Raw genomic sequence first — 18500 nt, 5'->3', positions numbered from 1 at the left:
TGCCATGTTGATATATGAAAGCAGAACTGAACTCGAGATGAAGGGTCTAACATGCAGTTTTGTCCCTGCTGTGGTAGTGTGTGTGGATTATTAATCAATATAAACAACTTCCTCTTTAAAATTATTTGACAAACACACAAGAGAAAGCAAAGAAGGTGCTTCCTGATATTATGTCTTGGAATAATACTGGCTAAAGTTATTTGAATGAAGAATCATTCAAGTTCACAGCACCTACCAAGGAAACTTCTACCTGTCTTCACTGAGCAGAGAAGACTAGACTAAAACTCTGGATCACCAACCAAAACACATTTTTTCAATGGGAATACACATTCTCTGGTGGCTATGTGAGTATATTGACATGGAGGAAAATACTTTTTCTCAAAGTAGATGTGCTCTATTTCAAGCAGGTACAATGAGATAAGGGTTCAGACCTACATTATATCAGATAACACTAATGTGTTCACATACTAAACCTGATGTTTTAGATTTTACCATACTGTTGTGAGATAGGAAGACCATGGCCTAAACCTATAGAGAATGTATTCAAAGATAGAGATGCTGAATCCATACCTACAAAAGACTCTTATAATCCTTGAAATGTTCAAATACTTCCCTATGATTTAATTTTAATCTATAGGCACCTGTGAGGTTAGAGTAAAAATGTAGAAAATGCTAGATGAGAAATCTTCAAGTAGACTCTAGTGGGAGGAGAAGAAAATTAGCTGAAGGGAAGATCGAATGAAAGAAAAATATAGAATGGACTTGAAGGAGGGGAAGGGCTATAAAAAAAAAACTTCAGCAGCAGGGTCTCCTTGAGGGGGCCTCCCTGACACTATCTTAATGCAAATGTCTGTGGAAACCCTTCTCTATCCAGACCCCACCCTTGGCTTGACCAGCTTGCCTTGACCAATAGTCTCAGATTATCAGGCAAGGCAAAGGGCCAGAGGGTCCAGGATGAAGAATAAAAGGACATGAATTCTAGCATCTGCACATACTTTCCTCTTGAAACATCTGAGATAATCAACAAGCTCCTAGACCGGAAACCATGGTTCAGTTCACAGCTGAGGATAAGGCTGCTATTACAAGCATATGGAAAGATGTAAATGTGGAAGAGGCCGGAGCAGAAACCCTGGGAAGGTAGGCTCTGGGGATTAGGGAGCAAAGGGAGAAAACTGTGCCTGGCAGAAACTTAAGCCTGTTCTTTTTTTTTTTTTGCCTTATGTGTCAAACACTGCTAAAGTTTATAGTCCACCATCTGGGCCTACAGTTCTTAGCCCTTTTAGTTCTAAGAGCACATGCCTATGGAAAAGAGAGATGCAGTGAAAGAAACCCAGAAAATTTAGAAAACCAGTCTTTATTCACAAAAATGTGCTTGTTTTGTAACATTTATTTCCTGAACTATATGTAGGAAAGTCTGATGTGTCTGTTGGCTGTTTCGCCATTTTCCACCTTAAGGTGAGAGGCCTTGTAAGGTCCTTCTTCTCAGCATGTAGAATTCTAGAGGAAAATCTAGGCAACACAGAAGATCGCTTAAGCCTGTTCTTGTGACTAGCATCACATTCTGGCTTTCTAACTACTAATATTCCATCACATAGGCTCCTCATTGTTTACCCATGGACCCAGAGGTTCTTTGACAAATTTGGAAACCTGTCCTCTCCCTCTGCCATCATGGGCAACCCCAAAGTCAAGACTCATGGCAAGAAGGTGCTGACTTCTTTGGAAGAAGCCATAAAGAACATGGATGACCTGAAGGGCACCTTTTCCCAGTTGAGTGAGTTGCATTGTGACAGGCTGCATGTGGATCCTGAAAACTTCAGGGTGAGTCCAATTGATGATCAAACCCTCTTACTTTTAGCATTGGGGCAACTTAGGTAACTAAGCACTGATCGGAGAATAACTGAGGTCACTTGCAGGGTGTGAGATATTTGAAAGTATTGAGTTTGGGAGTACAGCAACTCCAGAGGACTGAGTTGATACCAAGTGGTAATGTACTTTGGTATAAGAGATGCCCCTACAAATCTGGAGGGACTTGTCTGTACCCTGTTTTTTTTTGGAAATTTGTGTACATATGAGGAATATGATTTTTGTTAATTAACGTCTTGCAGAAGAAATGCTTTTCAATAAGAAAAGGTTTTACAGAAAGAATACCATTCTTTTTTTTCTGCCCTGCTAGAGGCAAAAAAGCATGACCATGGAAAGGCAGGCACATATTGACTCAATAAAAGGAAGAAACCTAGGTGGCCAACATATGCTGTTGACTCTGTTCCTATGTTGGCTGGACACCAGTTCAAAGTGTTTCTAATTCCAAACTTATATCCTGTAATTTCAGGAGACAGGCGGTACATGAAATGTGGGGCTGCTGATGATAACAAAGACACTAAAGTTTAAATTTAAAGATTGAAATCATGACTTAAATCTTGCAGTTGGAATAAACTACCCATGTTTATTAATCAGTAAAACTCTGGGCTTTGAGGGAAGTTGACATAGGCTTGGCTCTGAGTAAGAGGTGGGTATTCAGATAACTAGACACCAGTCTAAATATATCTGCTCTCTATGTGTTTATAACTATTGTCTCCTTCTACTTCACAGCTCCTGGGAAATACACTAGTGATTGTCCTGGCGAAACATTTTGGCAAGGAATTCACACCCCAGGTGCAGGCTGCCTGGCAGAAGATGGTGGCTGGAGTGGCCAGTGCTCTGGTCCACAAGTATCACTGAGCCCCCTTTCCACAGTGCAGAACTTCCGAGGAGAGTCTACATTCTTCAAATAATAAGGCAAATAATAAAAGAGTACTCTGCTAAGTAATTATATGGTCTTTGGTTCTTCTTTTTGCCATGTAATTTCAGGTACATATGCCCAAAGATTTTATGTTAAGGGGTATGTCTGTGTGCGCATGTGTATAGGTGTATGTATGTGTAAGGGGGGCTGTTCCCAATTTATTTTTGCATGAGATGTGAATTTTGATGAGAAAATGAAAGAACAAGGCAAGATTATTGGGATTATTCAAGGAAAAACACAAGTTGCAGAAGAGTTCTCTTGGGAAGGAAAAGAGTCAAGGACCCTCAGAAGCAGATTCAAGGATGGTTGGAAGGTGAATAACATTGGTAGGGGAAGATCAGTGTAAATAAGTTATTCCAGACCTTAGGAGATTATGGTTGATGCAGGGGTTGCAATTCCATTCTATTTAGTGCAAGACAATTTTCAAAAGCACCTGACTTTTCATGGACTTTCTAAGGCTAGAAGGTATTTGGCCCCTAGAAAAAGAGATAGCTCTCTCAAGTCAACTCCAGAGAACTAGCCCTTGCTTTGCTGATGAACTTCAGTTGTTGAAATGTGCCTTAGGAAGGTTAAGTTGGCCTCATATCTTCAGGAGAGATAATTTACCAGGGTGAAGATTAACTGCAACATGTCAAGGAAGAGACTTTATTAGGAGCTTCTGGAAGAGGTTGAAATATTTATGAGGGGAAACCAACTAGAAGATGATAATAAGCCAGCAACAGTATGCCATGTCTAAGCAACAGATCAGCATTGTGTGTGATCCAAAGAAAGTGAGACGGATGTGTATAGATCAGTTGTGAAGATAGATTCATGTATGACTGAAAGTTAACCTGTATTTATAGACAAGAGTACAAAATGATGGACAGGGAGTTTAGGAAAATTAGCCTGGCTGTAGATGGTAAATAGATTAGAGATCATGCTGGAGTTAGGTATATTAATCTTCATTGGTTTCTACATCATGGACTTAAATGCTCTCCCAACTTTCATCTACAATACCCAAATAAAATGCCTGACCCCATCTCTACAAGTTTTATTCCCCTCATTATCCCTTAATATATTTTTCTCTGGTCTTATAATGTCTTCATCTATAATTAAATTAATTATGTGCTCTTTTTCATTATTCCAGTTTAGCATTTGATCTTCTTTCTTCTAGCTAGGAATTTGTTTCTCCCTATTACTATGACTGGTTCTACATTCTCATTAAGTACCTTCAAATGTTCAAATGAAACTTTTCTTACCACATCTACCCCATATTACTTTTCTGTAGTCACCTGCTACCATATCATTGTGTGCATTTTCTTCTTGGCATATAATGTCAACATTGTATGCATTCATTTGTTTATTCATTTGTGTTGGTATCCTCTATTAGATATGACCATCCTGAGGCCCCAAAAGCTTCCATTTCATTCACTAAAATTTCCCAGTGTTTAAAAAATGTATTGTGTGATTAGGTTCAATAAGGGTTTGCTTTTAAAAATATATAAGGAATGATTGGGAAAGTAGACCATTAAAATGATGACCTAATATTGCTGTGAGGAAGGTTCCAATGTCAGTAGAGTCCATCCCCTAACATATAGTTTAAATGTCCCTGAGTCAGGAGGGAGAACTGTGTTATACACCATGTGGAAGCTGAGCATTAGTATCCACTAATGAGTATAAATGAGATACTTTGCTGTGGTGAAAGTTACCTCTTCTTTCTATTTCATGGACCTTTGCTTTTAAAATTAATCCTTCTGGATTTGACTCAAAGGCTTTTCTTTGTACCTCTGTATTGAAGTCAGACTCCTTTTTCATGTATCTGTATCAACCCCTCTTAAGACTGAGAGCCCACAGGTACTCTGTTATGTCCTGACAAAGCATATTCTAGCACCTTAACAATTATTATTTATATTTTATGCTAAGTCTTTTCAAATATGCATAGATAAAGTCTCTTACTATATTAAGTAGTCAGAAATAATTTCTTTTCTAATATCAGAAACTCAGATCTAACATATTGGGTTTAAATCTTTGTGTGTTAGGGTATGCCTGCAAATACACACACAGGATATTTACTTACCTGTGGTTTTTTATAAACATTAATATCATTCAGAAACAAAGAAATAAGCTTCCTCGAGGTCTAAATATGAGGACAATATAAATCCAGAAAAAAAAGTAAAAATAAAATCCTCTGCCTGCCACTGGATGTTTGCCCTTGTTTGAAATGTATGAGACCAAAGTACCTCAGGCCACAGCAACGGTACTGTGTAGAATACTGTAAGTTAGTAAAGACCACCTCTGCCAGATTAGATATGAGGAGGGATTAAACCCAGCCAAAGGAATGTATCCAGTGTAGATGAGACACAAGTCACCTCATTCCCACTGAATCTCATTTTACAATCTCATTGAACATATTAATTCATCTTCTCTAACACCCAGTGTGAGTATTTTCTCACATTAATGGGTAGAAGATATTGGTCACAGATGTTTGCCTATATAATAAGATTAAACACATTTTGCTCTCATAGTGAATATATTATTGATATGACTCAAAAGCAATGAAGTAACAGTCATGATAAATTTGGATCTCTCTTTTTTTTTTTTCATTTAAATGTGCTATAAAGGGCTGGAGGTGTGACTCAAGCAGTAGAATAGCTCACAAGGCCCTGAGTTCAAACCCCAATACTGCCAAAACTAAAAGCCCATTAAAAAAGCTATGAAAGCATGGCCCCCATCTAAACTGTTAGAAAATTGGTGACTAAGAGCAGCTATGACTTCTTCCATATGTACCCTAGCTTAACAGAAAAATGATTCTTTGTAACATCTGATTCAATGCTCAACAGAGTTATAATCTTTAACCTTTCTAATTCTGATTCACATTCCATAGCTAATTTCCATGTCCAGTGAATGAAAAGAAGAGAATCTATTGACAGAAGAGAAAATGTCTAGAAAACGCTTCGTTTGGAACTGCCCTTGAGCACAGACCTGTTGTAGCACTTGCTTCAAATTCTTGTACCCATAGCCCTTTGGAAGTACCCTGCATCCTCAAACTGATCAAAGAAATAGGTTTTAGAAGACATATTCTTCTTTTGTCTTCTTCCATTTTATTAACCCTTAACCTCTTTCTCTAAGTATTTCTCATACGTGTCCACCCAAAAGAGCTAACTTCATTCCATCTTTTGTGTGGCAGTTGCTATAATCTAATAGCAACTGCAATTTTTTTAGCATAATTTTGAGTTGTCACTCATAACCCACTAAGGAAAATAAACAAGTGTTATCTATGCACAAAATCACTGCTACTCTTATAAAATAAATCAATTAGGACTGTTGAAAAATTATAGTGACGTTTTATAATCTGGAGATTGAACTAAGGGCCTTGTGCCTGCTAGTAAAAAGTTCTACCCCTTGAGATAATTCTTATTATCTAGCAGGTTGTAATAGTTGTGGCTACTCATAATTAATATGTATGTAGTACATAGACCTCCAACTTTCAATTGTTTGATATTGTCAATCTCTATGTAAAGCTGGAGTTTTTAATAATGAAATTTTTATTCAGTTTACCTTTCTGTTTACATTCTATTTACCTTTCTGTTTATGTTGGAAACAGATAATTGAATAATTATACTTAATCACAGAGTAATTACAGTGATCAAGAAACCACATCTTTAAATCTCCTAAGTGTCATATTCTCTGCCCTTTTAGACATCATTGTATTCTAATTAGTGTAAGAGGGTTTTATTTCTTGTGTTATTTGTTCTGCATTTCTCATGAGCAATTTCCATATCCATGCTTACTAATATACATAAGTACACACCTTAGTACATGGTCAAATATGCAAAATTGACATAAAACTTGAATTTTTGTATATATAATCATGCAAAATATTATAGGAGGATAAAAACTCTCTGATACACATGCACAGATACATGTATATATTTATCCTATTTTGTATGCCCCATGCTCAAACATCACATGCACATACAAGGACACACACTGATGTTAAATAAACACTTAAAATGCACTGACAAAGTTACCCAATCAACATGGAGAATTTGGATTTTTGCATATGATCCTTTTACCTTTGTGTATGTTGTTAGTTTACTTTGGGTGATTTATTTACCTTACTTTCCCCTCTTTACTGTATACTCATGCTCCATTTAGATAACATCTCAACTAAGAATTTATTTTGTTTTTATTTCAACTGCTTTAGAAGCCTTTTCTACAAACTCTGCTACATTAATAAGATCTTTCTTATCATAAAACTTACCTGCTCATTGTGCATTTCCATCACTAATATGATGTCCTTCATGACAAATAGTTTGTCTTATAAACTCTTTTTTTCTAGAAGCAGAAAACAGTACCTGGTACAATTTGTAATCAGTATGTATTTGAAAATGGATGAATGGGTCAATTATGTTGAAAATCAGACCTTTTTTTAAATATGACTCTTACATTACTTCTAAAGAAGTTTGGCTGGGCGCTAATATTGGGGAAATTTATTTCTATCAGTGGAATGTCATATCTTAGGATTTTTAAGTCATGTGGCCTTTTCTGTCTCTATTCAATTGCTGATTCTTTTCCTCAATCTTCTATCCTGTACTTTTATTAGTAAACAGGAATATTAAATGTATACCATATCATGTATCAGCATATTTTCACATTAGTAATTCATGTAATAGTAAGACATAGCATTAGATATCAGTTTAATATCTGTATCAGTAAGTTTCCAACAGAAAACCACAAATTAATGTGTTATTTCAACAGGCACTTTAAATACAACTAGTTAAATGAATGTTGGAAGACCTAAGAGATCAAATAGGAGAGAGTGTGGCAATCCAGAGGTTAGCAACATCAAGGAACTCCTTTTACCTCTAGACCTAGAAAGAGAGAGGGAGAACATGTTTATACTACCTTACGGAATTAAAGGTCACTGAAAATGGGGGACTCCCTGGAGACAGCTGGAACTGTCTAATGGGGGCTTCATGATAGCAATCATGGAAGAGACTTTGGTTACAGAAGACCCAGGCCAGACATGAAGAGAAGAAGTCTGATAGAACTTAGTATATGCCCTTCTTTTGTGAGTGTTTACCATTATAGAATATTCACAGCACCAAAAAGAGTGAGGGAATCTGGGGATGTCAATTCCTCAAATACAGAGAAAATGAGGGCAATGGTGAGAATTAAGCAAAGAGCAGAATGGTAGCTGACAGACATCAAAAAACTAAGATGTGTATAATAAACGAATAATTCTAATGTGGATGACAATTGGAGTGATTAATGCCTCGATAGGATAGGAAAATGCAACTCTAAGAGAAGTGGACTAAAATTAGAATCCTGGAGAGCACTGACATGTAAGAAACAGAACTAAAATATAATGCCGGTTATTGGTACTTATGATGTGCCTCCTATGCCTTGGGGCATGCATATGAATATACTATTTCAATGTTCAATATTTGAATGTTATAAATGATGTTCAATTGTCCTTTTGCAAGTCAATAAGGTAGGATCAGTGTATATAATTCATGCAGATATATAGCAAGTATAATTTAACTGAGATTAATTATTAAGCTTACTTTGTGCTTATGAAAGTTCAAGCAGTTAAGTAATTTGTTCATGATAGCCATATGGTAAATCTGATAGAAGGATTTAAATCTAAGTTTGTATGAACCTGAATTCCTTATTACTTCTCTCAATACCATGTAACCCACCTTCCTTCTGTACATCTCCCTTATTTCACCAACTCCTTTCCATTTTTTCCCATTTTTGTTTAGTTATTATTCAGTTGCAAAAATTTATAGGACAAAATGTGATAATGTTTTTCATTGTCAAAATCTAGACCCTTAGAAGCTTAGAGCGCAGCATAGTGACACATGCCGGTAATTCCAGCACTCTGGAGGCAGAGAGCAAGAGAACTTGGAGTTTAAGGCTAGCCTGGGCTACATTAAAGAAATAAAAATCAATCCAGAGTCCAAGAGCAATTTGAATTCCATCCTTACCAAATTTAAAATCAGTACTGACTTCTAAGACATTGGACATTCTTTGAACCTTATTTTGCTTCACATTTTCTTTTGATTTCACATTAAATGTCAATGTTTAGCAAAATTGTCCCCTTGATCCATTTTACTTTGTATTTATTACACTTCTTCTTAGGTACCTCAAGTATACCTAAATGCTTAAGTATGATTTGTATAATCATAATTCTCAAGTCAGATCTACAGCTTTGATTTGTGCCAAATCCACATATGAAAGTGACCAATGCACTGATGGCTTTTTCCTCTTTTCTACTGTAACTATTTTCTGAAAACAAAGGATTTAAGATTTCCTACTTTAGCTACTGGGTTACCACTTGCCCTAACACCAAAATGAGAAACTTCAAAGCCTTCCTGGTAGTTCCTATTTCTTTACTATAATGGATAATCCTGTTCTGCTCAATTCTTTCCCTATGTTTTTGTCACCACTCCTATTGGCAAGCTCCAAGTCAATGTTTGTAGGACAAGAGCAGAAATTATACTTCCCACTTTAAGACTTCATCTTATTAAACAATGCTTTAAATATATTTGGTATATAATAAAAATGTGACCATGTCTTTCCACTGCACAAAACCATGAGCTAGAAGATAATTGAAGTGAAATGCTAAGTTTTTGAAATTAACAGATAGAGGATGGTGACTTTAAAAAAGTTTACTTAACATTTTTTTCAGAAATAATTTCCTTGTTCATTAAATATGACTCCTACTGCATAAATATGTTGCAAGATTTTGAGGAGGTATTGGTAAAGTATACTTCTGTCTTTTTTGAACAGGGGGTGGTAACAATTTATGCAATTCACTCTGATCTGTTTCTCTATGTTTTGTTCCATTCTGTATTCTTGACCTAGCTACATTCTCTCTAAGCTCCAAATTTATATACTTAAATATTTCCTTTTGGATTGTTCAAGAGTGCATCAAATACAATATGTCCAAGAATCAACTCCTGATCTTATTCTCATATTACTCTTGCAAACTTGATACTTTAATTGTATTCCACTTTCCATTGACTAACACCACGATCATGACCCAAGCTTTGTAACAGAGATGACATTGTTATTTCCTTTCCTACTGCAATAGCATTCCAGCATTTTTGTCTGTGTTTATTCTATTTCTAAAATCCACTTACGAACATAAATGAGAACATACTTTAAAAAATAAAAATTAAATCAGGGCATCTACCTCCTTTAATTTTTCAAGATTTTTTTGGTTTGCAAGTTAAAGAAAAATAACTTAAAAATCATTCATACTTCCTCTCCACCCTTTTATCATGTAACAATTGCTCTTGGGATGATGTTGGGAGAAAAGCAGAGGAAGAACAAGATTTCTGAGTCAAAACACACAAGATCTAAATTAGTCAGTCTTGGGTCCAGTTGAAGAGCACTGGAGAATGTGGGTATATTCTTTATTCTGACATATTTCAGGCCAATCTTCTAACAGGGGCAGGGAGTAATAGAGCCAGGGCTGGATAAAAAGATATAACAGAGCCAGCTAGTGCTTATGCTTACTTCGAACACAGTCATATTCACAAAAACAAACAACATGGTGAATTTTAATCCTCATGACAAGGAGATTCTCATAAAACTGTGGGGCAAGGGCTGGGGCGTGGCTCAAGTGGTAGAGCACCTGCCTAGCAAGCACGAGGCCCTGAGTTCAAATCTCAGTACCACCAAAACAAAACAAAAATAAAACTGTGGGGCAAGGTGAACATGGATGTAGTTGGTGCTGAGGCCCTGGGCAGTCTGGTTATAGGGCAGCTAAAGGAGGCAAAAGGAAGCTGAACTTGTGGAGACAGACAAGTCTCCTAGATTCAGACCCTCTGGATTTTCCTGTACCCTGGGCTGTTTCTTAACTCCTCAGGCTTCTGGTTGTCTACCCATGAACTCAAAGGTACTCCTTTTAGGACTTGTCCTCTGCTGATGCTACCATGAACAGCCCTAAGGTGACGGCTCTTTAGTGGTGCTAAGAGACAGCCTATCATCACACTAATCAATCAATTAATTAGTAAACATATGCATATTATATATAGATACAAATATGTACATATAATTGCATACAAATGTTCTTTCATATTTTGGTAAGAATTTCTTGGGGAACGACTTGAGCTAGGATGTGGCCAGATAATAATGGGTATTGGTGCAATTTCTCAAAAGCAAAACTTAATTATCTTGTTGACCATATGTATATGTCTGTGTACCTCTTCCCCACAGCTCCTGGGCAATGAGATAGTGATTGTGCTGTCTCACCCCTTTGGCAAGGATTTCACTCCAGAAGCACAGGCTGCCTTTCAGAAAGTGGTGGCTGGAGTAGCTAACGCTCTGGCCCACAAATACCACTGAGAACTTGGCCTGGTTCCTGGTGACCACTGGAAGACTCTATTTCCTAGAGCCTATCTTCTGGACATTGGGAAACTGGTTGTCCTCAATGGTATAGCTTCTGCTTAATAAAGAATTAACTCAACTTCATCACTATTTCGCTTATTTTACTTTTACTTGGGGATGTGGGAAAGTCCTAGAGAGACTCAGGTGTGTTACACAAAGGTCATGGGAAATGATTTTTAAAAACAAGTGTGTCATATACAGATGCTAATGGATGACATTTCTTTCTCCAAAGCATAGCAATTCTCATAAGTGTTTCATATAGACAGGAAAGTGACATGTCAGGGGATATATGGGGACCTTCAACCAAGACATAGACTCAAGGATAGTTAGTACTGTATTGGATGTTAGTCCACATCCAATAATTACTGTGAAATAGTCTCAATAATAAACATAGTGATAACCCAAAGCACTGTTATGCTTCCTTTGCTCCCATGTCCCTTGGCTATATACTATACACCACAATACCATATCCTATTAAGTGTTGTCAATGTAAGGAAAATCTTCCCTGTCTTACTGGTCTCAAAACAACTCCAAAAGTTTCTGCTTATGTTCCCCACTCCCCAAATTACTTTCAGGCACAGTTCAGTGTTCACATATCACTTGTGAATTCTTTTGATCCTAGTGTCAGTGAACTTTACAATTTTACCTAAGGAAATGCTTCCACACACTCTCAATGTACCAAATTTTGACATTTCTAATTCACACACACACACACAGAGATACACCATGCTTTATTGACATTTCTGCCTATTCAGTTCTATTTTGCATGTTTACTGTGCCTTGCACTAAATTCTTACATAGATGGTAAGTGAAGATTTATTCGATGAAATAAGTCAGTGAATTAATGAGTAGTATTCCTTGTCTTAGAACTTTTGGGGCAGAGGACAATCTGAATAATAAGACTACCCTGTGTCACTCCTTTGGTGTAAATGCAGTGATATATAAGAAAGCATGCAAGAAACTAAAGCACACTGGGGAAGACATTTGTTTTCTGACCACAGTAGCAAAAATATTTCTTTGAGTAATATTTTTGCCATATAGGAAATTAGAATGGTTTTTAGAAACTTCTAGCTTGTGTTCATATCTCTAAATGAAATATTCATATTGATTGTTTTTAGACTTACTTGAATACCTGAAGAAAATCAGGTGCCTCCTTCTATATGAAGTGCTTTCATCATAACTCTGTCTGAACTGCCAGGGTATGCTGATAATGTATACTGTTTTCTCTTTTCACCATTGCTTGAAGAAAAGACTCTTTTCCCTCTCACGCCATTGAACACAGTAGACACGGAGAACTCTTTATGTCTGAGTAGGATTTTTAGACTCATATCCCAGAAGAAGCCTACTCCAGGGCAATACAATGAAGCTTATTCTTAAGCAATGTGAAGCACTCATAAGAATAAGGAAATAGGAGAAGAATAGATTTGGAGAGGATATGAAAGAGGTTAAGAGAGATTGAGGGCTTCATAGTCTTGAACAAGAAATTAACTGAATTCCTTCCCCAAACACCTTTCTTTATCTTCTGCTTTTAACAGCATTCTGAAGTAAACAAGGAATCAAGGTCAGAAGTGGAACTACAAATTCTCACATTGAAGAATTTTAAAAACTATCTCCTGGATAGGAATCATGTCTATCAAAACAATTTCTGGACTTAAGACATTGTGGTATTCATACTGAAGATGAGGGGTAAACAGATGGAGATAAAGACTTATAAGTTTGTTATATTGCCATTACTTGTTAAAGCAAAACTGTAAAAAGCTTAGTAGCAGAATTACTCACTTGAGGTATGATCTTATTTTTATTACATAATTTAACCAACATTTTTCTCTATGATGTTGTTTTATAGATTATGTTTAATGTGTATGTGTGTGTGTGAGAGAGAGAGAAGAGAGAAATATCATCATGGTATTGATCCAAAAGCATATTTAAATAAAAATATTAGAATCAAGGTAATTTGGCATATTTTCCTACATTATCCATCTCTTGAGCCACATATGTTCCCTGATGATTTTGGAATTAGAACCTTAATGTCTGTTATGGGTACCTAGACTGAAGCCAAGATTTTGCCTCTAAGCACATAACATTCAACTTAGCCTAGAGTAAGACATTTTTCCAGTTCTCTATGCATCAATAACATGGCCCACATCATGAGATATACAAAGGATAATTTCCTCTAGTGGAGGAAATACTGTTGTGGAATTCATATACTGGTATATCAATTACTCTGTAATAATTGCATATATACTTTAACAAGGTTGTGTTTTATTGACTTTATTGCTTTCTTATGAAGAATGCAATTTTTTAATGAATTAAACTATCTAATTCCCTACCTAGTTTGTGTGTCTGTGAATTGTTTTTTAAGAGTTCTGCTCCATTTTGAACTATTCATATTGCTCTAAATGGCTCTAAACTACTTATACTATTTTTCATTTTTATCAAATTCTGAGGTTTTTTTCTATCTCTGGATCCTCATTCCTAATCAAGCTGCTACTGCACAGGGCATGCATGATTCAGATTTATTCTATCTTCTAAGCATCATTTATTTGGTTGTTGGCCAAATTACAAAATGAAAGAAAACACACAAACACACACACACAAACACATACTCATATAAAACAACACCAACAGCAATGAATAAATGATATTTATTTTCTTACCAGAAAGTTTAATCCACGCAAAAAAGGAACTTATATTTAGAATCAAGATAGCAGCTTCATCCGCTCTGTTCTAAGGTTTATTTTGCATATTCTAGGAACACAGGGAGATGCATCCATACTCTCTTCAGCTGAACCAAAATGGCTAAATCCCTTCCACTTTTTGGGCCTCAATTCCTCATTTGTATAATAATAAAACTGGGGAAGTGATCTTTAATAGACCTACAAGGTCTATTAATTCCAAAAATTGCATTAAAAATGTTGCCAAGTATGTTTTTAAGGGGAAATTTGTACTCCAGGATTAGGACCAGGAGATACATAAAGGGAAGGCTGAAAGTCTAAAGTTAAACTCCTAAGCCAATGCCAGAACTGCCAAGAACAGGTATGGCTGTCATCACTCAGGGCTCACTCTGCATAGCCACACCCTGGACTTGACCAATCTTCTTACAGAACCAGGGAAGGAGGGAGCCAAGACTGGGCATAAAAGACAGAGCAGGGCCAACTGCTGCTCATGCTTGCTTCTGACAAGTCAGATCCACAAAAACCAACACCATGGTGCATCTGAGTTCTGCTGAAGCGGGGAAAATCCAGGGTGTGTGGGACAAGGTGAACATTGAAGAAATCGGTGGTGAGGCCCTGGCAAGGTAGGAATCTGGTTATAAGAAAACTGAAGGAGGCAAAGGGAAGCTGGACTTGTGGAGACAGAAAAGTCTCCTGGATTCTGACACACACTGACTTTCCCTATTGCCCTGGCCTGTTTTTAACTCCTCAGGCTGCTGATTGTCTACCCATGGACCCAGAGGTATTTTGGATCCTTTGGAGATCTGTCCTCGGCTGATGCTATATTACACAACCCTAAGGTGAAAGCCCATGGCAAGAAGGTGCTGAATTCTTTTAGTGAAGGCCTGAAACACCTGGACAACCTCAAGGGCACTTTTAGCAGTCTGAGTGAGCTGCACTGTGACAAGCTGCACGTGGATCCTGAGAACTTCAAAGTGAGATGCTTCACTTTTTATTTTCATTTTCTTGCTCATCTTTTTAACCTTCTTCCATATTCATCATACTTTCCTCTATTTCATCATTTGATGCTTTTCAAATATTTGCCAATTTCTTTCAGTATTCTTTCCTGTTTGCTTCCCCCAGCCCTGCTTTTTAATGAATTTCATTATTTAATATCCTAACATTTGCCCCTCTGTCTTCCTCTCTCTCTCTCTTTGTCTCAATCTCACACTCTCTCTTCCTGTCTCCTTCTTTCTCTCTGACTCTCTCTCTCTCTCTCTCTCACTGTCTGTCCCTCTCCCACTGTCTCTTCCCCCCCTTTGGCTTTCTTTCTCTCTCCGTCCTCTCATCCCAACTACCTTTCTCTGATACCCTACCCAAATTTTGCATAACACCTCTACCTGCTAATTTTTCACTTGAGATAATATAGTGACTGTAAATTATTCTCAAAATGAAGAATACTTGGAATCTAATGAGGTCAGGAGTAAGTGAATAAATATGGAAAGGAAAATAAATATGTGAACAGAAATGCCAGAAAGTCATATTGGTGGTGCTAAGAGAAAGCTTATCATTAAATTGATCAATCAATTAATTAGTAAACCTGCATATTATGAATATAGATACAAATATGTATATATAATTGTGTATAGATGTTTTCTTTCAGATTTGGTAAGAATAGCCTGGGGATCAATTTGGGCCTGAATGTGGCCAGATAATAATGGGTATTGGTGCGATTTCTCAACAGCAAAGCTTAATCATCTTGTTGACCATATGTATATGTCTGTCTACCTCTTCCCCACAGCTCCTGGGCAATGAGATAGTGATTGTGCTGTCCCGCCACTTTGGCAAGGATTTCACTATAGAAACACAGGCTGCCTTTCAGAAAGTGGTGGCTGGAGTAGCTAACGCTCTGGCCCACAAATACCACTGAGAACTTGGCCTGGTTCCTGGTGACCACTGGAAGACTCTATTTCCTAGAGCCTATCTTCTGGACATTGGGAAACAATGCCCATCCTCCAGGGTATATATTCTGCTTAATAAAGAATTAGCTGAAGCTCATCACTATTTCACTTGCTTTATTTTTTCCTCTGAGGATGTGTGAACATCCTAGAGGGTGTCTGGTGTGGTATACGAATGTCGTGGGAAATGATTTTTTAAAATTGTGCCAGATGCAGACACTAATGAATGACACTTCTTTCTCCAAAGCATAGCAATTCTCATGAGTATTTCATATAGAGGGGATACTGGCACTTCAGGGGATATATGGGGCTCCAACTAAGACCTAGACTCAAGGATAGTTAGTGCTGTGGTCCACCTCCAACAATTTTTGTGAAAATAAATTTGCAGTGAGAAGCATAGTGATCACTCAGGGCACTTTGTGCTTACTTTCCTCCCGTGTTAGTTGGCTGTATACTGTAGACCACAATATAATATTCCACTAAGTGTTGTTGGCAGAAGGAGAAGCTTCCTTACATGTAAGGAAAAGTTCACAGTAGTGAATCTTTCTCTGAGTGATATTTTTGCCATATATGAAATTAGAAGGGTTTTTACAACTTTCCAGTACATGTCTATTTCTCTAAATATATCATTCAGATTGATTACTTTTAGATGTACTTAAATACCTGCACAAAACCAGGTGCTTCCTTCTGTGTGAGGTGTTTTCATCTTAACTCTGTTTCTACTGGCAGGGTATGCTGATAATGTGTACTGTTTGATGTTTTCACCACTGCCTGAAGAAAAAGGCTCTTTTCTTTCTCAGGCCATTGTACATAGTAGACACTGAGAACTCTTTATATCTGAGTAGGACTTTTAAGATCCACAGGCTCATATCCCAGAGGCATCCTACTCCCATGCAATATAAGGAAGCTTATCCCTAAGAAACACGAAGCACTAATAGGAATCAATAATTGGATGAAGAATAGTTTTGGAGAAGATTTGAGAGATTAAGAGAGATTGAGGGTGTCAAGTCTTGAATGAGAAATAGACTGACTCCCTTCTCAAAAAGAAAAACCCAAAAAGCTTTCTTTATATCCAAATTTACAACAACCTCTGGAAGAAAACAGTGAATCAACGCTAACAGTGGGGCCTAAAATTTCTCACATTGAAGAACTTGAGAAACTAACCCCTGTGTGAGAATCATGTCTTTCATAAACAATTTCTATATTTCAGACTTTGGGGTATTCGTATTGAAGATTAGTGGTAAATGGATGGAGAGATTTATTCTATTGCCATTACTAGTTAAAATAAAAGTGTAAAAGTGTAGTAGCATAATTAGTCTCTTGAGGTATCAAACTAGTTTTATTTCTTAATTTCCAAATAGTCATATTCTCTATGAATTTTTTAAGGGTTATGCTCAAGGTGTTTGAATAAATACATGTTTTGTGTGTGTCTGTACATGTGTGTGTGTGTGTGTGTGTGTGTGTGTGTGTAAGAGAAGAGAGAGGGAGAGAAAAAGAGAATTAAGTGTTATCATGGTCTTGAGTTCAAAAGCAGATTTAATAAAAATCACAGAGTCAAGGGAATTTGGCATAATATTTAACTAGATTATCCATCTCTTTAGCCTCATATGTTCCCTGATGATTTTGGAATTAAATCCTTCTGTCTGTTATGGGTACCTAGACTGAAGCCAGGATTCTGCCTCTAAGCACAGAGCCTTCAACTCATCCTTAAGGCAGACAGCCTTCCTACCTCTACGGATCAACAACGTGACCTACTTCATGAGGTGTACAAAGGCTAAATTCCTCTGGTGGAGGAAATACTGTTGTGCAATTCATAGACTGGGAAATCAATTACTCCATAATAATTGGATATATACTTTAGCAAGGTGGTGTTTTATTGACTTTATTGCTTTCTAGTGAGGAATGCAATTTTTTAATGAATTAAACTGTGTGTCTGTGGCTTATTTTTTAAAGTTCTGTTCCATTTGGAACTATTTTATATTACTTATTCTGAGCAGTTCCTCAGATAAAGTAACTGAGAGATGTGAATGTGGGAGAAAAGACCATAGCCTCTAGTGCATCTGTGTTCACTCAGAAAGAGCAGACCAAAATATTTAAATGTCTTACTTGCAGAATTCAGGATTGAATACCAGATCATGTACAAAAGTATATCCTAGGTCAGTGTCACTTTTGAAACAAATGACAACATCCCATCCTTATGGAATAAGTGTCATGGTTCTCTTGAAGAAAGTTAGTGCCAATCCTTTTCATGATACTGAATCCGGGTCCATTGTGTAATTAGCAATGGGCAAGTTAACAGTGGGAATAAAGGAAACATATTTCTGTCTTTCTTTTGTAGTGCATGTATATTTAGTGGTCAGTGAGGCTGGAATAGAAGTGGAGTAGATATTCTGTGGGACCCTTTATAAGATGAAGTCAGCTTAGAGTTATAAACATGGAAGAAAATCCACAGATAATCACAGTTGTTATATTTATCCTGCTTTACAATTTATTTTGCCTTGTATGCCTGACCTTTTGATAGCCCTATAATAACCTTGTTCCTACAGGGTACTGGAAGGCAAAGCCCTTTGGTGCTCCCTTCAGTTATAGTTAGCAGAAGCTGTGGAGCAGCAGTCCTTGCGCTGAGCCAGAATGATGGTTTTGCAGCAGTAGCCAGTAGAAATCAGTTGTCAAGTGATTATGGAGGAAGAAAACAAAGCAGGACTTTGGAGAGCCATTTCTGAGCAC

At 37.0% G+C, this 18500-nt stretch overlaps 2 protein-coding genes across 2 annotated transcripts; both read left to right on the top strand.

Moving 5' to 3' along the window:
* The first annotated feature begins 1045 nt into the window (after positions 1–1045).
* On the top strand, positions 1046–2718 carry LOC109694080 (hemoglobin subunit gamma). Its single transcript, XM_020175782.1, has 3 exons — positions 1046–1137; positions 1596–1818; positions 2590–2718. Exons 1-3 carry the CDS (start codon positions 1046–1048, stop codon positions 2716–2718), a joined length of 444 nt encoding a protein of 147 aa, XP_020031371.1.
* Positions 2719–14298: 11580 nt separating this feature from the next.
* On the top strand, positions 14299–15873 carry LOC109694079 (hemoglobin subunit beta). The gene is made up of 3 exons (XM_020175780.2): positions 14299–14459; positions 14588–14810; positions 15617–15873. The coding sequence occupies exons 1-3, from the start codon at positions 14368–14370 to the stop codon at positions 15743–15745; spliced, it is 444 nt and encodes a 147-aa protein (XP_020031369.1). The 5' UTR covers positions 14299–14367; the 3' UTR covers positions 15746–15873.
* The last annotated feature ends 2627 nt before the right edge of the window (positions 15874–18500 follow it).

This window comes from Castor canadensis, chromosome 1 (assembly GCF_047511655.1).
Source record: "Castor canadensis chromosome 1, mCasCan1.hap1v2, whole genome shotgun sequence".
Classification (NCBI taxonomy): domain Eukaryota; kingdom Metazoa; phylum Chordata; class Mammalia; order Rodentia; family Castoridae; genus Castor; species Castor canadensis.
The sequence above is the reverse complement of the archived record's forward strand: the minus strand, read 5'-3'. Positions and strand labels throughout refer to the sequence as shown.